The sequence below is a fragment of the Podarcis liolepis genome (assembly GCF_965112155.1).
Source record: "Podarcis liolepis genome assembly, chromosome: 8".
Classification (NCBI taxonomy): Eukaryota; Metazoa; Chordata; class Lepidosauria; order Squamata; family Lacertidae; genus Podarcis; species Podarcis liolepis.
Window position 1 is genome coordinate 45,740,879 of NC_139560.1, and position 21,763 is coordinate 45,762,641.

The 21,763-nt window shown below is 41.9% G+C and overlaps 1 protein-coding gene across 4 annotated transcripts in view; it reads right to left on the bottom strand.

Moving 5' to 3' along the window:
• Positions 1-21,763, bottom strand: part of GATA6 (GATA binding protein 6) — a 32,991-nt gene continuing 11,228 nt past the window's right edge. For 3 of the 4 annotated variants that reach the window (XM_083518256.1, XM_083518257.1, XM_083518258.1), the window contains exons 3-8: positions 18,232-18,398; positions 11,711-11,854; positions 11,396-11,521; positions 9,842-9,929; positions 9,646-9,755; positions 1-1,560 (exon numbers count right to left, since the gene is read on the bottom strand). In XM_083518256.1, the coding sequence (XP_083374382.1) occupies positions 1,387-1,560; positions 9,646-9,755; positions 9,842-9,929; positions 11,396-11,521; positions 11,711-11,854; positions 18,232-18,398 (809 nt within the window). In that variant the 3' untranslated portion in view covers positions 1-1,386. The remainder of the gene's footprint in view (positions 1,561-9,645; positions 9,756-9,841; positions 9,930-11,395; positions 11,522-11,710; positions 11,855-18,231; positions 18,399-21,763) is intronic. The other variant, XM_083518259.1, reaches the window with a different exon arrangement.

Genomic DNA, 21,763 nt, shown 5'->3' on the forward strand with positions numbered 1-21,763 from the left:
GAAAAACACATAACCTTTTTATTATTAAACCTCTGGTGAAAACTTTTCACATGACATCCCTTTAAAAAAAAATGTAAACCAACCTAGCTATGGGTCAGGTACATTATACAGATTGCATCCAGTATTTTAAAGATGCCTAAATATCTTGTTGGAGTATTTACATACTTTATCCATTAGGTAGTAAAGTTTCACTGCAACTGATAAATCTTCTAGCACATAGTTTATTCCGTGGCAAGATAGTGGGGATGACTGTGTATATAAAAGCTCATGTCCAGATAGACAGGTAGGGTCAATTTCTTTTCCTGAGAAAACGTTTGTTCTTGAAACTTGTACTTTATAAATCAGAAACACAGAAGAATGTTTTCTGTTACAGTAAAAAAAAAAAAAAAACTTGCAACAAAAGGATGCCTAGTTAACTTTTTTCTTTTAAATTATTTACGTACCATTAAGTTAAAATGTTTACATTCATTCCATTCATTCATATAAAAACTGTTGTTAAATCTTATGCTGATGATTTAACACTGATTGCTGCAAGACAAATTGCACTTTTTATATAAAAAACAAAATTATTGTATATATGGAAGGGGGAGAAAAAAATCTGAATGCTACCCTGTTTACAAAGTCTGACTGACTACATACAGTTCAGCCACAACATAGACGCTCTGTCCTCCTCCATCACAGTATATGTTAAAAACAACAATGCAAATGTTAGAAACATAAGTTCCCAATAGCCAGTTCTAATGGGAGAAGGGGGGGTACCAAAATGTGTTTCTTTCCTTCATTAGGCTGTATTGGAAGTCTGCTTCGGAAAAGCTACTCAGAAATGGGGGCATGTCGTGAGTGGAAGGCACTAGCTGAAACACTGACCTGCAAGAGGAGATTGCCTCAAACTATCAAGTTCAATATATGCTCACTTGTTGCTTAGCTCTTCTGTGTTGCTCTATAATGCAAGCTTTGCCTACTTTGTCTTACAATAATATCAACACCAATCAGATCTTGAATGTTGGTCGAGTGGGAATGGGGGGGAAAAATACACAATCCACAAATACATGAGGCGGCACTGGTGGTTGTGGTGAAGATGTAGCAACAGTGCAGATGGGCACTCCTTGTTGAGCTAAGAGAAGTGATTTGGACTCCTTTGGTTGTCTTGCATAGCTGAGGACCTGGGTAATTAAGCAGAGACCATGAGAAGGAAAAAAACACCCCCCCTTCTCTCTCACACACACACACGCTAGAATCAAGGCACAAAAATGACTGGCAAGGAATGTCCTTGTCATGATAGTCACCGCTTCTTGGGACAAAAAACAAACAAAAACAAAAAACACAAGTGTTGCTGGCTGGCTGATGCCCAGTGCATGGATCCAGCACCACTGACTCATCGCCACTTCATGCTAGAGCCAAGGCACACCAGGAGGAATCCTGTCTCACAGAGGCCGTGACTTCTGCAGTGGAGGTCAAGCTGACGCCTGGATACAGCCCTTCCTGGCCGGAATATTTGAGTGTGCTAGTCTCGGGACTGCTGGCATTCTCTCCCCGGCCGGACATCACTGAAGAAACCGCCTGCAGCAGAAGGAAAGCAAGAAAAAGCTGTGAAGTAGCACATATTTATCAAGGAAAAGCAAATCTGCCTGGCCAGGCTGGGGGACTGATGACACAATCACAGGAATTACTACCCATCCACTCATTCGGCTGAGAAGTGATGAGAACATCATTCAGTTTGAAGAAGTGGAAGTGGTGTGAAACATGCATGAAGTGAATCAGTTCAGTGTCTTTGGGTTAGATCTGGACACAGAAGGCCCCAAAGGCCCCCCCCCCATAACACCAGTACAATAAAATAGCAGTAAGCCACACAAAACCAAACCATAGCTTAGCAGGACTGTATTCCTGGAGAGGAACTCACAACCGCTTTGGTCCCCCTGGTATTTTTCATTGACATGATGTGGTGAACTAAACCAAAGTATTGTCTGAAATAGGCCTCATATTTAAGCTCCCTCCTCACTAAAGGTGAGCTATAACCAAGGTTTCTTCGGCTAAGCAATAGTTTAGCTTAGCATAATATGCGAACCAGGCAAAAAACATAACTCAAAATGGTCAGTAAAGCTGGCATGAAGGATATATGTATGAAGCTTTTCACTAACTAGTGAAGCAACAGCAGCATATGTGCCTGGAATATTTCTAAAGGAAGGTCATTTCACAGTTGTGGGGGGCTACTACAGAGAAGGCCCTTCTTCGAGCGGCCATTAGATGTATCTCCACTAGGAACAGTGTAACTAGATGGGGCCAATGAGGACAATCTCAGTTAATGGGATGTTCTATAAAGGAGGAGCCACTCTCTTAGATAGCCTGGTCCTAAGCCATATGGGGTCTTATCAGTAGACAACAAATCCTTAAACTTGGCTTGGTAGTGAATAGGCAGGCAGTGCAATTCCTTCAGCACTGGTGTACCTTATGTACACAGTCAAGCACAGTACTCTGCAGGAGAAGGTGCCCTGTAGATTTCATCAGGAAGTCTGTTCCCTGTGATGTAGGAATCAGACTTCTAATGTGGTGGCACCTAATCTTCAGAATCCCCCTCCTTCTCCCGTCCCATTATAGATCAGACAGACACAATCTTTCCTGTCTTTACGGCACCTATATGTTTACTCTCAAAAAGCCTGTTTAAGTGGTGGATTTTATACCAGTTGTTATTTGTAAGGGCCTTAAATTGTATTTATATCTGTTCTATTGTTAATGTGAACGTTGTTAATTAACTAAACAGACAAACAAACAAAATGTTCAGTCAGATGCTCCAATGAGCATTCCAACAACAACAACAACAACAACAACAACAACAACAACAACAACCTGTAGCCTGCCCATTGGACTGGGTTGCCCCAGCCACTCTAGGGGGCACTTTGCACTAGCTGCAGCTTCTGCACTGATCCCCAAGGGTAGTCGCTAAATAAGAATCCCCCCAAAGCTGCAGTCATCCCAATCTTTTTGATTTTCTTTTCACAATAATGTATTATAGCAAGGTGTTCCAAATTGCGAAGTTCTGTTTTATAATCATACTGCGTGATTCTCCAGCTTCCTTCCTTCCTTCATTCTTTCCTCCTGCTTTTTTTAAAAGCACAATTCAACATCAAACCCTATTTTAGGCCCAAGGAAAACATGTGAGTGGTTTTATCACTGGCGCAGTGCACAGAGTGTGGTTGTGCGTGACAGAAAATGGGTCTGGGCTATATGACAACTGGCGGTGGGTATTCAAAACATAATATCAGTGTGAATTCCAGAAGCTGGCCTTGGGACAAGAGATAAGAAATGAGAGTGGGGAAGGACAGGCAGGCTGCTGTAATGAATCATGTACCTAGTGTGGCCTCCCCCAGCCTGGCGTTCTGTAGACTACATCTCCCATGGCTGCTGTGAGTTGTAGTTCAAAACACCTAGAGGGCACCAGGTTAGGGAGACATGATTGAGCAGGGAGTGACAATGATGGTGGTTCAAAACAAAGTTTAAGTACAGCAAGAAGGGAGTTTGGAAAGGCTCTGTTGTGTTAACCTTTTGGTATTTGCTTCTGTGTTGTACCCATAGCTGTTATTACTTCTCAAAGACACGTCATAGAAGCGTTTCAGTTAAATGTGTTGCAAACTTTGTATGAGAAATCGGGTAAGCAAAAACGGAACTCCACAGCACCATCTGGTGTCACAGTGTTAGAATGCAGAAACAACACATGTAAGGCGTTTTTTCTTTGCCAATGTAACAGAGTCCCTTGTTAACACTGGTTTGTTTTTTTGAAAACAAATGGGGAACAAGCAGAGGCACAGTCCCATATTATTCTATATACACGATATTCATATTTTAAATTCATTACTAGGTTCAGATGTGTTCTATTTTTTGTGGTATAAATATAAATGGGAGAAGAGAGCTGGAGCAGGTGAGATATGCTATCTAATATGGAAGTTATAGTGACTTTATTTTTTTAGATTCATTTCCCTTTTCCAATATGCACTGTTTTTTACTCTTCTTTATACACCTTCTCTCTCTCTCTCTCTCTCTCTCTGTCTCTCTCTCTCTCTCTCCCTCCCTCTCCCCCAACCTTTTTTTTTGGGGGGGGATGACGTTTCAAGTTTTTACAGATGTGATGTGTCAGTTTACACAAATTATATGCTTAATATGTTTGCTTGGTATGCATTTCTTTTATAGATATCTATATTATAAGGATATTGTGGTTCCTAGCATTGTACTTTCAATGCCTGGAATGTGCTCTAATAATGTAGCCACCAATATATTGCCTTTTCATTTATGAGTAATATGGATTTTAGTAGTTGTATTTTATGCCTGGGCATTAGGAGATTTTGAGATGGAGAATAGTAATGTGTCCTATACTTATAGATGACATATATATTATACTTACTTTAATAGATTTATTATGACTTTAAAATTTGTTGCATGGTGTGTTAAGAGCTTAGGTTCCTCTAGCAAAGGAAACGGGTACTCTATAAACTAAAAAAATTCTTAAAAGCTGATGTGGCATTATTACAGGAGACACATCTTTTGGTGGAAGATAAATATAGAATGTATTTTTGGGGACTCTGATTTAAGAAAATGGGGAAAGATCCATTCATGTATAAGACGTCCCAAATTTTGGACTAATAGTGAGGCTGGAGAAGCCAGTATAAGTTGCAATTTCAGCTGAATTTGGGGAAACCACTTGATGCATCTGTTGTGTCAAGCTATTTTAATTGCTTTTGTTTGATTTGCTCACTGCAAACAGCTGAAAGCCTGTAAATTTTGATAATAAACTTGATTTGCAATGGGGGTCGAATTATTTCGATTGCAGCTATATAATCATTTGGTAATAAGCATATGGAAGACAGATGCACAAACAATAGGTATAGAACAGGCTTACTCAACCTCAGCCTTCCAGATGTTTTTGGCCTGCAGCTCCCATGATCCCTAGCTAGCAGGACCAGTGGTCAGGGATGATGGGAATTGTAGTCTCAAAACATCTGTTTAAAATGTGGCTTTGGGGGACAGGGTAAGTGGCTTAGACAGGAGTGTTTATGGTCCAACATCCACATATGATCACATATGGAAATGACTGGAGCCCAGTGAACATGGGGCAAAACTACAAATGACAAAGAGTGTATTGTCAGGTGTTGTCAGCGAGGAAGCAAAAGGCCAACTAACCTGCCTCTTGGATACATAGGAAAGGAAGTGGGTTGCAGCCCTGAAAGTTCTACCTTCCAAGAGAATTAAAATGAATTTGGGCTAAAAACTCTTGCTGATAACATGAATTATACCAAATCTCTACATTGCTTGGAATCATTTGGCACCGTTGTCTAGAAAAGACGAATGAATCATTTCTGCACAAGCAAAGGAATGTGTTTTCTCTAATTGATTAATTCCCTTTTTGTGAACTGAAAAGTCTTCTAAAAAGTCTTCATATTCTTTTGTGCCAATTTGGAATTTTCCATGCTGCCAGAGATAAGAAGTATGGAAAGTTGCAGAAATGAAATATTACTGCAATCACTTAACTAGCAAGTGTATTCGGAGAATCGTGAGTGAAGTACTCGTATTGTGGCTTCGTGGTGGGTTATCATCTGCAGCATTTTTAATGTGACACCCTTCTTATCTATCCCTACATCCATCCTGTGGAGGATATTGGGATGAGAGACAGGCACAATAGTTGAGTGTCTCCCATCCCCATCGCCTCAATGTGCATGGCTCAGGTGTGAGGAGTGAAGTGCAGCCTTGGTTCCTGCCAACATCAGTGCACCAACCCAGCTCTCACCTTCTGACCTCCACAAATTCAGTAAAGATTTGAAGGGAGAGCCAGTGGTACTCACATAGACTTTTCCCTACAATGAGCAGCCCTGATCACCCAAGGCTCCTTCAGCAAGTCCCCCATTCAGAACTTAGTTGAACATATGGAAGTCAAAGCAACAGATCTGGCCAGGTGCACAGACATCAGAGGTGGAGTTAGGCAGGAGGAGCGACATCAGGAGCAAGTCCAGGATGTGTAACTAACTCCATCCTCCATGTGTGGCCAACATCTACAATCACAAAACAGCCTTACCATCAGGCAATATGAACCAGTCACTATAGCAAGCCATTTATGGGTGTGAACTGTGAGCCCTGGGAAAGTAGTAATTCAAGCACGCGCACATTTCTATGGAACAGGTCCCTTCCATTTCTACAGTCCAGTCAGGGGCACGATAGGTAGGACTGCATCATCTCATTTTTACGTGGTTTGTATTAGCAAATACTGGGGATTAGGTCAATATGCTACTGGTTAATGATTGCTGTGGGAAATCCTAGTGCTACATACAGTAGGGTTTCTTGAAGCAGATATGTAAAAGTGCAAAAGCAATAGTCATATGTACAATTCGCCTTTAAACAATGTGTACATGTATTTGGGAAATCTAGACAAATCCAATTTTCCAGACAGGAGTGTCTGGATGTTTAAAGTTGTGCCCACACATCTCTTACCATCCCACTTCTGTGTGTTTCCTACAGGTAGCAATGGCTTTAGTCCCGGAAACAAACAAACAACCTTACAGCTGTGTTTCTTACTGCTCTGACAAACATTTCTCATGCTGTTCATCCTGGTCACTATTCTTATCTTCATCTACCACTGCACACACATCTATCATCTCTATCTATCTATCTATCTATCTATCTATCTATCTATCTATCTATCTACCGTTGTGCAATTAAAGCCATTCACCAGCACTGACAATAATTCCTTCTTTCCATTATTTTCCATGACCTTGACAGCTCCACCACCACCTCCAATCCTCAGCAAGTGTTTCACAACTCCACAAATGTGTTTCAGTGCAGCTGTATTTTTTTTGTAATTCGGCAAAGTTAAGTCTTTCTAGGGGGCCTGAACTGCTGGTGGATGTATTTGTTATGTTGTTGGTGTATTGTAAACCACAAGCTTGCCCTAAATGTTAAAAAATAGCATGCTTTGCACTTTGACTGCATGCACAGCATACATTCAAAACACATTTAAAGCCCATGGCTTCCCCAAAAGAATCCCAGGAGCTTTACTCCCCCCCCGCAATAGAACTGCAATTGCCAATAGCTAACAAACTACAGTTCTTGGGATTCCTTGGGGGAAGTCAATTGTATGGTGTGCATACAGCCCTAGAATTAAAGAGCTTGAAGGGACTTAAAAGGTCATCAAATCCAAACCCCTATTTGGCTGGAAATGCCCAAACAAGGCAATCTGCTTGATGCACAACTAAGGACATATCTATGTTTGGTTGGTATTTGGTGTGATAAATATGAAGGACATAATCTAGTCCTCAGGAACATGTGGTGACCACATACTCAAATGTTGTGAATATCCATGTCTCCCTAGTACATGTTTGGAGATATGCACCTCTCCTCTATACATCATGTGTTTTCTCCAGCAAATTCCAGTTGGACACTAGTATTCCTGAATAAAGGACCAAAAGCCTCTAAGTAAGTCAGGGATGGGGGTGAGGTGGGCTTACCTCCTAGTCAATGTGCTTAGAAGTAAACTCATTGGAACTCAGTGCAAAATAATTCCAAGTTAGAACACATTGGCTTGTCCTGTTACAGATTTGTGGGGAGGAAAAGCACCTCTTATACTGCCCTGCTTTTTTAGAAGCGTAACTAGAAGGCCAACCAGTTCAAGGCCAAGCTAGCAGCAGTGTAGTAAATGTCCATCCATACATAATAAGAGTTGCAGGAGGATATGTTTTCTCTTTCACAATGTAACTGCATATTTGAGCAGTGAAGCAAATAAAAGGAATTGGGTCAGAGAACAAGAGACACTGAAAACAAGGATCATAAGACAAATAGCTATGGAGCTTATTTAAGTCAAAGGAAGCCATAATGAAGCGACTGAAGCAAGTAAAGGAAATGGCTGGAATACCTATACAGCTGAATGTGCAATGGATATACATCGAATGCACACTGCCCAACATCTCCTCTCAGAGTCGCGCTTCTGTTATGGGGATAGAGCCCAAATTCCAGCACACAAACAGCAATACTTTGTACTTAGGAAATATGCCCTTTCCCCCTAGATCAAGGGTGATGAACCCCTGGGCCGGATATGGCCCAGAGCTGGATTTCGTCTGGCTCCTTGGGTTCTCCTCCTGCCCATCAGCAGGAAAAAGCAGAGAGGGAAAAGAGTTTCGATGTTCTGCAGAATGGTCAATTGCAACTGTGTTTTCTGAAGGAAAACCAAAGCCAATGGGGAAATGTCCCAACAGAGAGGTAGACTTATTTGCAAATTTGCTCAAAATGTCCATGCATTTTGCAGTTGGATGCGTGTAGTTTTGGGGGGGGGGGTGCAATTGCATTTTGAAGTTTGAGGCTCTGAATAGCTGTAAAGCAAGGCTTGCAGTTCAGCTGTGCATTCAACTGAGTCTTGACATTATTTGCATTCTTCTGCTGGGATTACAGAGTTCTTTTTGCATTTTGCACAGCCAGTACAGATAAAGGAGGTTGGAGAGCTTTATAAACAAACTTTGTTGGTTTTTTTTTCTTTTCTTTTTTTAAAAAAAAAGTCTATGGAGAAAATGGAAGGGTAAAGCGAGTGGCACTGCTAAAAAAAATATTTCTCATTTTCCATAGGAAACGGCTGCTTGTGCCTCAACCCCCTTTTGGGTCTGGCCCAGTGTAGGTGCTACACAGCCTCCTATTGGAAATTGCTTAAATCATCAGCTAGCTAAACTGTTGCTCAGAGAGCCTACCTTTTTACCGCTCACGATGGCTTATCATGACATGCAATCTGGAGCAATGTTTCAAAAAGCCATACATATTGAGATGTCAGCAATATGCAACTGCATCAAAATGTAAAATCAAGTTGGTGCATGTCTACTCAGAAGTAAGCCCCACTGATTTGAGCAGGACTTTCTTCCAAGCAGCATGCATAGAATAACAGCCTAATTGGCTACTCAGTGGGAAAGGAAGGTGTTCAACCAATGACCAGTTCTAATTTAAATGCTTGACAGCCCTGACATAACCCTTGTATAAAGTGTGTTGAGCATTAATGGCTCTCCATCATTATCTCACAAAGGTGGATTATATTCACTTAATTAACCTTATCAACAAGGTATTTACAGTACTCAATGCTGAAATAAAATGTACATTGGAAGTAAAAGTACCTATCTTCCGCCCATTTACCTCCCTACCAAATACATCACCATCAGAAAAGGTAGCATTTCCTAGACTGGACCCGTGAGTGGGGAGATGGTCTACAAGTAGAGCTTCAGTGCTGTGCTTTCTGCTAATATCCGACCCAACTCCCTGCTATGACTGCTGATCATGAAGGATTTTAGAATATACAGCTTTTAAAAAGCGGAAACTTGTTTTAGCCCGTGGATCACCCCAGCCTGGATCAGGGCCAACGCCTATTGTACAGCACGGTACAATATAAGATAGGATACGACACAGTATAAATAAGAGATAAATCTTGTAACTTAATAAAGATGTTTGTGAAGTACTTTAGTTTTACATTGTGTTTGCGTTTATAGGTAATTTCCTCAGATATTCCCCGTCCAGTATCAGCTCCCTAACTGAAAAGTTTATTTAGATTACTGTTCTACTAGATAAGATAAAAATGGAGATAACATGCGCCACAGAAATCTACTTGCTTGCAAGCATGGATACTATTTTGTCACTTACCCCTGAGGCTGTGGTTTGTGTGCTAGGGGAAGCATTTTTTCGGCAGTCATCTGAGTTCGTAGAAGACGTGGAAGTTGGAGTCATAGGAACGGCATTATTGCTATTATTACCTGCAACGGAAGCACCCAAGTTAGAACTCTGCGTTCTCCAGATGGACAAATCTCTGCCCCTCCACAAACCCTTTCATTATATTTACCCGAGCATGACTTTGTCTTAGCCAAGTTCTTTGGTTTTCGTTTCCTGGTTTGAATTCCCTCTTTCTTCATAGCAAGGGGTCGGGGCACCTAAAATGCAATACCCCCAAAATTTAAAAACATCTGAAATTTGTTTTCTCTTTGGATACATTAGAGACATCCTACTATAAGCAAAATTACAGTGAAAATAATGGCATTAGGACATGATGTTTGATTCATTATGTAACCACTATTCATGTAAAATTTCACTATTTTTCTTTCTCCAGTTCTACACCCCGTAGGTACACAGAGGAGCGGTCATAGGATATGGTTTTTGGTTTTTTTTATATCTGGCTGGCAAACAGTGACACTTATGCATATTCAGCATCCTTAAGAAGATGGTAGAATGGTAGTCTCCTTTCAGGTTTCAGTATTGGGAACAGTGCTAGACACAGTCCAACCATTTCTCATCCATCTATTAAATAGTTGGGCCTTTCCCATCAAACTTGCAGCCTCTCTTATCAAAAGCCTTTCCCTGCAAACTTGCGTTCATTTCTCTCGATTGTCTGCACTATTGAAGAACTTCTATGTGGCTAGAATGTTTTACATGTGGAGTAAACCAGTGGTTCCCAATTTGCTAAGTACTGCAGAGCCCCTGTTTTTCAAAAGCCAAGCAATGGAACCCCTACTTTTGAAAAATTTGACATCTCTATCATAGTTTTTGTTATGTGAATGGTGCCACAGACAGCCTGAGTGGGTTATGCGGACCCCCTAGGGCAGACGGACCACTCATTGGGAACCACTGCAGCAAACTATTCCTTCAAAGTGAAGACTGTTCCCTTTCTCCGAAATAAAATTTGCACTTTTACAAGTGCTATATAATGTCTGTTCCACATTTGATATTTTAATGCAGCAGAACCTGTGCTTTGGAATTCCTGACTCTTGATAATAGGCAGGCATCCTCGCTATCTTGTTTTATCAATTTTTTTTGTTTGTTTTGTCAAACCTATCCCAACACATAATTTCATTGGCTATATTTGCTTTAAATGTGTAACTGATGTTAACTTTGTTTTAATAATCGTTTTATGTATATTTGTGTTTTCTAATTGTTCTGTGAATTTTTGGTTGTGCTTCATCTACAATTATATCTGTACACTACTGAAACCACTCTTCGATTAAGCGGTTCATAAATCTCCCAACTATTAAACCAATAAATAACACCCAAGACCTGTCAGCAGCAGCAATCAGTGACTTCTGTTTTCTGTTTAAATTACTCTTTACTGGAACATTAAATGATGGGCTGCGACATGACGTGGGGCCGTGGATTTCTCTATTGACATCCCCTATCATTTAGTAGCTAAGTACAATTGCATACATGCAAAATAAAAATAAAAATTGGAGGGATAAGAGATGCTCTCCCCACCCCAATCCCCTTTCACCCTCCTAGCAGAGTTGGACTTGGGTCTCCTGTGAAACTAAATGTGTGTTCCATCTCAGGAATGGTGTGCTGGCTGGCCATTAAGCATGCATCAAGCAAGGACTGAAATAGCTCCTGACAATATGAAGTAGCTGCTCACCCCATGAAGTTTCATGTACAGGCCACAGGCATTGCATACGGGCTCTCCTTCTGCATTCCTGCGCCAGAGGGTGGTGGTCGTAGTGTGACAGTTGGCGCAAGACAAGCCCATTCTTCTCGAAGAAGGCTAAGAGGCAAGCACAAGGAAATGCCAAATCAACACAAAGACATGTGGAGAGAGCTCTTCTGCACATAAGCAGTAGCAGGCTTGTATATAGACCACAAAACTGGCTTCAAAAGAAACAGAGAGAGAGAAAAACAGACAGACAGACAAACAAACAAACCATTAAGCCGCATTAAGCAGTTGGTCCCTTACCTTTCCTGCCCCGATCTGGCCACGGTGATCCACACGCCGGTCACCTCCTGGCTTGACAATTGTATGTTCTTGAAACTGGCCCTGAAACTGGCCCGGACACTCCAGTGGGTGCAGAATGCTGCAGCGAGGCTCCTCACAGGGTCCCTGCCATGGGAGCATATTCAGCCAGTGCTTTAACAGTTGTACTGGCTCCCGGTGGAGTATCGGGTCAGGTTTAAGGTGCTGGTTTTGACCTTTAAAGCCCTTTGTGGCTTAGGGCCCTCGTATTTATGGGACCGCCTCTCCTGGTATGCCCCGCAGAGGACCTTAAGGTCCATGAATAATCATAGTTTAGAGGTCCCAGGCCCTAAGGAAGTCAGATTATCCTCCACCAAGGCCAGGGCCTTCTCAGTGATGGCTCCAACCTGGTGGAATGCTCTGTCCCATGAGACCAGGGCCCTGCAGGATTTAACTTCCTTCCACAGGGTCTGTAAGACAGAACTATTCTGCCTGGCTTTCAATTTGAACTTACCCTGATCTTTTATTCCCCTTCCTTCCCTCCCCCTCCCCTTTTTATGAAGATTACCCACTCTGGGATCCCACAGCTAATTCTCCCCTGATCTCCTCGCTGGCCCAAATAGGACTAATTTAGCCAGCTAGCCCTGGTGATCGTCTAATGTTTATTGGATGGATTTCCCCCCTAAATTGATTTTAGAATTCTAAATTTATTGTTATTCATGTTTTATACTGTATTTTATGCTGTTTTTTGTTGCATCAATTAAGAGTTTTAAATTTAAATTTATTGTTTCTGAACCGGGAAGGGTGGGGTATAAATAAAAAATTATTTATTCATTTATTCAAGCGGTAGAAAAGGAAAGAGACTCAAAGGTTTAATGGGCCAACACATTTCAAAAATATATTCTCCATGGTCACTCAAACACACAATGCCATGTTTTCTACCATGCGAATTCATATGGTTGAAGAAAAAGTTGTGCCCCTGAGTAAGATTTTTTTTAAAAAAAACATGTTAGGCCAGAGGTTTTCAACCTTTTTAATCCACAGCTCCCTTGACCAACTACATTCTTTCTGCGGCACCCCTGTGGGATCAGGAGCCCAGTTATGTCACCCCTTGCCTGCAGAGCTGGCAGCTTCTCACCCTTTTTCAAACACCCTCCTTTGTGGAGTGTTCCCTCAGCCTCCTCTCCCCTCTCCTTGCGAGTCCTCTGGGCAGCGTCCCTGGTCTCTGAGCTGCCCTCCCTGCCCCCAAAGAGAGGTGCCTCCTCACACCGCCCCACAGGGGCCTAGGAAGCACCCCCTGGCCAGCCCCAGAGGCACCATTCGCCTGGGGAGCTTGTAGCAAGCGCCACTGCAACAAACAGCTGTGCAAGCCTTGGGGAGGCAGAGACGCAAGGGGGCATCAGAGGAGGGAGGGAGGAAAGAGGGACAAAGACCAGTGTTGCCCACAGCACCACTGACAATCACTTACGGCACCTTGGTTGAAAAGCACTGTGTTCGGCAATTTTTCTGAACGCTTTTCAAACTCCCATCTCTCCCCTCAGCTCTCCAGTAAATTGGCTAGCCACTTACTTTTATGTCTTTGCTCCCACCAAGAAGCACAACTAAAATATCTTGCTCCCCCCTCCTCCTGAACCATTAGTTTCAGTTTCTGCCACTTCTTCCAGCTCCCCACCCACCCACAAAAACAAGTGTTTTGGGAGCATCTGAATATATTAATCATCTTCCAGTAATTCATGCAAAGAGCTATGTGGAAGAATTAACATTCCAAAATACTTTGCAGAAGTGGGCTTTAATTGTTGTTTTTTGGAAGGGGGTGTCAGTAAACTCAAGTATAGCAGAGCAGCCTATATTATAAACAAGTAATTTATGGCACTGTTCAGTGGAGTTTGGAGCAAAGATGAAGCAACTCTACATCAGAAATAATCGTACAACAAAGAGCTTTACAACCACAGACCATAGATCATAAGTAAAGCTGCTCCCATAAACATGTGAAATGAAGGTGAAGGGGTTATAAAATTTCCTGTAACAAGTGATCTCTTTTCCATTAATCATGGGCAAGAATTTCAGCTACATCATAAATCTGCTGTTTTGCACAGGTACTCAAACATTACAAAAACACAGACTCACTGACTATAGATTTACAAACTAACACATTTGCAGGGAGAAAGGGGAGAATCCGTTACAGAAATAAGTATTTTTCTCATCCAAGATTGTAAATGATGACACTCTGGGAAAAATGAATTTGTTCAGGTTCCACCCACCTTTCTTTCTGCACAATTTGCCAGTTTGCTAGGAATTTTTTTAACCATTGGCTCTACTGAGACAACTGACACATAAAAAAACAAATAACCATTGTCAAAATCTGTTTAGAATATTACTGTTTCTTTATCTTTTCTCACTTTTATAACGAAAATGCATAGAAGAAACAGTAGGGGGGAACCACAGAATTTTATGATTATTACTTAAAATGATTTTATTACTAATTGTGTTATTCTAAGGATAATATTAGATTCTCAGCACTCATTCTGGAAAATGTATATTTCTAGTTTTTATGGTTCCTGGATTCTCATTTGTTCCAATGGCTCAGGAGCAAATTGACCAATGTTTCTCAACAATGATCATCATTTAGAGGTGGCAGTTGTAGGGCACATCATTAAAGTTCATAATATTGGAAGCTATTAAAAGAAATGTACAAATTATTTCCATGAAATGGGCTACTGCATAGTCATGTTTTCTTAAAATATATATGACCCTATATAAAAGATAATATGTATGAAATAACTCAAGTTTCCTTTTCACTTATTTGGAATAAATGGAGGTATTTTTAATTCCTGTAATGTGGGCATTGGGGCGGCACAGGAGGACTTTCTTTCTCCTAATTAGATTATGCGCTACTTGATGAAATTAGGTAGATAACCAGTTACAAAACTCCTCCTGTTACTAACTTTGAAAATCCCTTTGTCCGTGGGGCCACCACTGAATAGATGGTAATCAGGTGAGGAAAGTGTGACTTTTAAAAGCTCATTGTCTACCTTGGCTGGTTTTGTTTGTTTGCCTTTGAAAAGATTGTGTCATCTTAACGCAGCCTAAATAAGATTAGCATTGATTAAATTTATGGTAATCAGGATTACAACATAAACGAAATGCAGTTCAAAATCTGTAATGGTTGGTTGAGATGGCACAGCCTAAGTAAGAAGATTAAGTAAAATGCAATAGTAAAAAAAGCAAAAATCTCTAATATCACATTATTTCATATGGGAGGAGAATTAATATATTCTAGTTGCAAGGGAGGAAAATTTGAAAAGTCTTTCTGTTAGTTATTAGTTAGCTATTTATTTATTTTTATCTTGCCTTCCAAATGTATTTTTCTGGGCTATTTACATAACATTCATGTAAAATAACATGAAAATACAAAAACTAGCTGGAAATAATAATAGTGTAGTGTAAAACAGTCATTGGCTAAATGAGGTTTCAAATTATGGGGATTTTTTTAAAAATGTTTCTTTACCTGATTGTAGATGCCAGGTAAACTTCCATGGGGAAAGCATCTGACAAGTAAGAGAATACCAATACTGTACCCCAGAGATATCTCTCTGGTTACCTAGTGGTAGGATGAGTTGAGGTGGAGTGCACCGTCTACAATCCAGGGTAACTGAATAACCCTTAAAAGCCATCATCCTAGTGAGTTTACACGTGTGCATTTCTATTTAAAAGTCAAAGGCTGCATTTCAACTGTGTGAAGATCTTCTGTTGACGCTTAACGGGTTTTACTTCCAGGTCATTAGGCGTCAGACTAAAGGGTTTGTGTGAACCCAAATCACCTCACTCCCAGCCAAATGCCAACATCCTAACTGCTACAATACCCTCTTATGAGTTCACTGTTCTCAGATTCTAATTAACTGGTTATTGTGCTATACACTACTACTCTCTGGGAAGCATGAGTACATTTATATGTTTGTAGTGTAACACAGCCCCCTGAATTTTTGGACTACACCATTGCTAGTCCCCCCCCCCCGCCCCATCTCATCTTACTCTGTTGGAGGCGTCTAGGGAAAAAAGTCTGACGGTGACATGGGATTTTTCACACCCTCTTTAAATATCAGCTTGGCTATAAGCAGAGCCAGGGCATGCATTTTGCTGTTTGAGACAACAAGATGGAGCTCCCTCAGCTCCATACACAAAGGCCAACGGGGCTGACAGGAGAATCTTACTTCAACATGAAGCAAGGATAGTGTACATGAGGGCAGCTGCCTTGCTTGGGGAGGACAGGACAGGCTGTGCTGTGTACACACTCTCCCTCCCTCACGAAAGGCTGGCTCCAAATGAGCCATGTCTGGTCCTTAAGACACTGTGGAACTCCCTACTGACATCAGGCAGGGGCCCTCCTTAAACTCTTTACAGTGCCTGCTTAAAACATTTTTGTTTAGGCAAGTCTACCAGGAAATGTAGAAAATGAAATTAAAACATATGTCTTTGGGGCTTATTGTTGATTTTGACTATCTTTTGAATGTGTTTAAATATGTGCCGTGAGCAGAATTTTACTGATCACAGCAACATTTTGTTTTGTAACCTACTCGGGCCCAATCAAGCAGTATAAAACTTCTGCTAATTCAATCAATCAATCAATCAATCAATCAATCAATCACTTCAGTCATTTGATTCACTCAATTTATTGGCTTTTATTAACCAGGGAGAGAGAGATAAAAAGAAAGAGAGATTGAGGGGTGGTAAGGGAATGTGTGTATAAATTAGACATTGAGAGCCCCAAAGAGGAAAGAAGGCAGAGTCAGAACCTTCAGCCTTTCAAGAAAAATTCTGGCAGCGTTTGTGCTTCAGACTTGGCTCTGGCCGTAAGTGACACATGCATACTTCCTTCTGACACCAAGAACCCCCCCCCCCCACAGCAGCAGAAACTAGCCCTGGACTATGAGAGGTGAGGGTGAAAGGTGGAAAGTGGCCTCTTAGCCCAAAGCCTCCCCCAAAATGGTCACACCAAAGAGGGAGTGAGGCTTTAGTGTACTAGTCCCTCTGCCCAGAGGTCAATTCTGGGCCAAGTCTCACCCTCATGGGTGAGAGAAATTTTGTGGGATGGAGTAGCAGGATGAACTCTCAGGTAGAAGGCAGTTAAAGGAGTTTTCCCATTAATTCCCCCCCCTACTTCCATGGAGGAAAGTGACTGACTGATTGATTGATTGATTGATTGAGAGCAACAGAGAATCCTAGACTCCCTTACTTCCCGACACCTCAGCTCATTAACCTTACAGTGATTATTATTTACCAGCCATTCTCATAGAGTGAAAAATCACTCCTGCAGACTATCTTACTCCTGAATTGCTTTTATTGTGCTATAATATCTCAATAAAGAATGAAAGCATTTGGGATATATTTGTTTCCTGGGTCAAACTTAAATGATGACAAAGTAGAAACTTGTCAGGAATGTTTGGGGAACATATTTTATGAATTGCTTAATTCTGGAGAATTAGTGGTTTCTACTCCTAGTGCGCACTGACATACTTTGAATTCCTGAAAGTCCAGCCCTAAAAATCTCAAGGCTTATTAGACAGTGGTGAGGATCACAATTTTGTTTCTGAAACACAGGACATGCTCATAGTCCTTATGATCTGGCAAAAAATGCTTAAGGTAACCAAGTCCTTTTGGTCCTTTTACCAGAACCAAACAGATAACAACTGTCTATATACCAAAACTACAATTAGGCCCCATCCTCAAATAGCATAATAATAAAATCCGGAGAAATGAAGATTGGATTCAAGCAGCTCCATTAATTTCCTAGCACTAGCAATATTTAATTACATCCCAGTCTTAATCTCACTATATGGTTAGTGAGGATTCCTTCATTTTTTTGCTAAATAACTGGCCTCAGTTGCAGGGTACTGTTGAGAAAAACATGTCTAAAGTCCACATAAGCTTTTGGAACTTGCCCCATGCATTTAAGATTTGTAGTACATCTTACTGCATATATCTTCCCCAGAAATAAAACTCACTGAGTTAAAATTTAAAAGAATGTATGTGTGATTGAACGCCCTGTGAGTGTCGTGTTTCAATCATTTCATTTCATTGCTAAATCCAAGTTCAAGTTGGCTACTTCTATAAAACAGCCTAATTTAGGTTGTGTTTCAATGAATGGCAGAACTGGACAAAAATCCAAAACCCGAGCCTTTGATTTTTGTAAGACGTTTGTTTGCAGTGCAAAAGTTTAAAGTACAACTTCTTTCAGGACGTTTTTAACTGTGTAACTGTTTTTAGATTTTTCGGATTTTAATTGCCATCTGTTTGTCAGTGCAAACCTTCCACACAGCAAGTAGCTCTTAAAATGAAGCAAGAAGTTGTGGTTCTGATACTGTGGGTCTACACAGGGCTATTGATTTCAAGCAGCTTGTTTTGCAATAGAAAAATATTGAAACACAATGTTTAAGCAGGAGGGGGAGAGGGTAAATGAATTCATGGATCTGGGTGGAGACAGGAAAAAGACCCTTCAGTCTTTCACCCACCTCACTGATACTCACCACTCTCTTATGAGGCTTGATGAGAGGCCTGCTAAGTCCATTCATTTTGGTGTACAGCCCACAAGCGTTGCAGAGATAGTTACCAGTTCCATCCCTTCTCCACAGGGGGGTCTGGTAGGAGCCACAGTTGACACATTCCCGGCTCTCAGAGAGATCCTCCAGAAGCTCTGTAGGGAGAGGGGCAAAGAGGCTGGGTTAGCTTGGAAGTCATGCAGAGTCTCAGCTGACTGCTTTGGAGTTATCTTGCCCCTCTCCACCCTCGGAAAAAGAAATCAGCTGGATTGCTCTCCCTCCCCAAAGACATAGAGTGGCTAGTCCCATCACATCCAGTGGCCGAGGAGCACACCCCATGGATTAGCATCACAGTCAAAACAGCAAAGTGAAAAAAGCCACACTAAATTTCCAAGTGGGGCCCTGCAGCCCCCCAATCAATCCATATTTTCACAGAAGGATTCAAAGTGCACATTAGATACATTTAGAAGCTGCAGTCGTCCTATCCAAGTTTACCTGGGAGTTAGCACCAATGAACATAGCAGGACTTACTTAAAAGTAAAAACACATATGCTGTCTGGCTGCAAGCTCGCTGAGCTAAGAGAATAAAATCAACTTCTGAGTAAAGTGGTTAGGATCAGATTCTGCTCAGAAGCCTAAAACCAGTGGAGCTTCCCCTCCCCCCTGAATGAAGTTCAGCAAATTAAATCTCTTTAATAATATTTATAGCAGCTTTTCTCCAAGGTGCAACGTGTAGATAGCTATTCCCCCTGCTCATTTTACAATCACAACAACCCTGTGAAGGAGGTTAGTGTAAGAGGTAGTGAATGGTTTGAGATCAACCAAATAAAGCTTCATGGGAGGGGATTTGAACCCAGATCTCTCTCCCCACCCCCCAGTCTAAGTCTGACACTAAAACCCCAAGGCAGCACACTTTCCAAAGTAGTTCCCAGAGTCATTTCTGACAGCAAAAACAGAGACTTCTTGCGGCATCTTAAAAACTAGCAATTTTATAGTGGCACAAACTTAAATGGATGTGAATCTTTTTCATATCCATGTACAGTACTATAATTCTCAGTTGCAGGTATATTTATATATATATATATACACATACACACACACAGAGGTTACACACACACACACACACCATTTTTCTTCCATTTTAGAACCCTAAGTAGTGTACATATGCAGCCACACAAACGCCCACCCGGACCTTCTTAGCTCGGATGTAGGCAGAATAAGTTCAGCGACTCTTTAAAAACTTAGCACCAAGCGTTGAAGAAACAATTGGGTTTTTCTGGTTTTAGCTGTTCTCATTTTTATATGTAAGCCATCTTGAGTCTCCTGTCAGGGAAAAGGAGGCTGGGGTAATAAATAAGAAGCAGAAACAATCAAATGCTGGTGATTTTAAAGGGAGGCTCCAGGTTGAAACTGAATTGCAAGTCCCCAAGGAGTCCGAATGTGATCATTTGGGGCTTGATCAGACCCAAAGGAGCAGAGCTGAACTTAAGGTGTGAATCACGTTTTCTCACGGGGCCTCCCTTTGACATTCCTTTACAGCCACCTTAATATCAGTGACAAGAGAGTCCCGGCAGACCATAATGTTTCTCTTCTTGGTTTATATATTGCTGTTGCTGGTGTCAAATTTGTATCTGCCTATTCCTTCACACAGAGACTGGCCTGTTTGCCTTAGAGGGAAGTGGGGGGGGGGGAATGGTGGTGTATATCACTTTGCAAGATGAGCAGATCAATGAACCCCCATGTTGTGTTGCCAGAGTAGGCACGGGGAGAGAGTGGCCCTCTATCTGGCCTTGTTGTTGGGTCTGGTTCCTGCGCCTGGAACTGCAGAGAGGCGGTTTTAGGTTGGGGACATAGAGGTCTGTCTGCAAGAGAACAGTCCTGCCAGCTGAGATGTAACCGGCTCCCATTTCTTCCCATTCCCATCTACTTGGACATTAAATTTGCAGAATATTCTCCCATCTTGATCTTGCCTGTCCTTGGTACTGTTCAATAATGAAAGTAATAAATGGATCCTGCCGCCCTACTTCTCCGGCTCGCATTCAGAAACAGTAAGCCTGCCTTTACTTCGCAGCAAATTGTAAAAACGTGATCCTTTCAACTGGGGCTTAAAAAAAAAATATTGTAGTGATGAGTGTCACCGCAGCAGCCAGAGGGAAGGTCAGGTATCTCTTTCGCAATGCTGCAATCCCCTTCCTCCTTCTCTCCCACCCAAGTCAGGCGCTCTGGTCAAGAAATGGGAGGCAATTTCAGCATTTGCTGAATCTGGGTGTTCCCTGGAAAACTCGAGCCAGCAGCCTTGGAGGAGAGGAGAACCGCAGGCAGGAAGGCGGTCGTGCCCTCAGCCCTCTCCCCCCCCCCAGTCCTTTGCGGTTCTTCCCCAGCTACTATCTCGTCTTCCGACGTGACTGCTTTGAATGGCTCGCATGTCTCCCTTCCGTCTGCGGGGATCGGCTCGCGGCAGCGGGCTCAGGAAAGAGATCACCCAAAACAAGCTTTTAAAAATCCAGCAAAATTAGTTTTTGCGATGCTTTCTGGCTTTTGCGCGGTTCTCACAGCAAACGCTGCTCAAAATGTTAAGTAAGCCTTGGCGATTTCAGATAGGCTTCCTTCCGAGTAAGGATGAAGACCCAAATGGGAAAACAACAGGACTTGCCCAGGAACACGGTGCATTTGCGGTGCAATGCTTACGAGTGGCGCCTTGACTCAGAAGTAAATCTGCACTTGCTCCATGGGGCTAACTCTAGAATAAGTGCGTTTAGGATTGGCGCCTTAAGCACCTTTTATTTTAATTTGTCCCTGTCTTCTCCTCTCTGAAGAGATTTAAATCGGAGTCACTTCGCAATTCGCGCGCGCTCCTTGGTTTTTACCGCTTATCTAGACGGAGGGTCCCTTTCTGGGATCGCGACCTGGAACATTAATAACTAAATTTCTGCTATCGCTCCGGATTTCCTTGAAATCCAAGCCAAAAAATGGCGTGGCTTATAACGGAGGACAACGTGTTCCCGACCCTAAGTTGTGGGCTGGGAATTCCCTGTCGCGATTTTCAAAGCCGCAATTTCCCCAGCGCATTTCTCTGTAGATCTATAGATACAAGGGTTTTTGTTTTTCATTTCCAGGGATCCGCATGCAGCCCGATCTTGTGCAACCTTACTTGCACAAAGTTAGTCCCTCCGAGTTCAGCGGTTCTTAATGCCGCGTAAGTGAGCCTCAGAATACATGCATTTAATGGGGAGTTCGCCCCCTTGAATGCGCTGGAATTTATTGTCAAAACTGGATACATATTTGGAGTAATTTGCACGGGAGTGCAGCTTCCCCCTCAAGGAGAGCATGCCTTTATTGATGGATTAATAGAAACCTTTATAGACCGTCTAGTGAAATATCAAGGCGGTGTCCAACATAAATGTGCAAGTGCAATAAAACATAACATGCGTTTTTTATATAAAAATGCGGGTTATTGATTCTATTAAAATGCTATTGAAATCGGTGATTTAATTATGCTTGGGAGCAGGCTGCTCCAGGC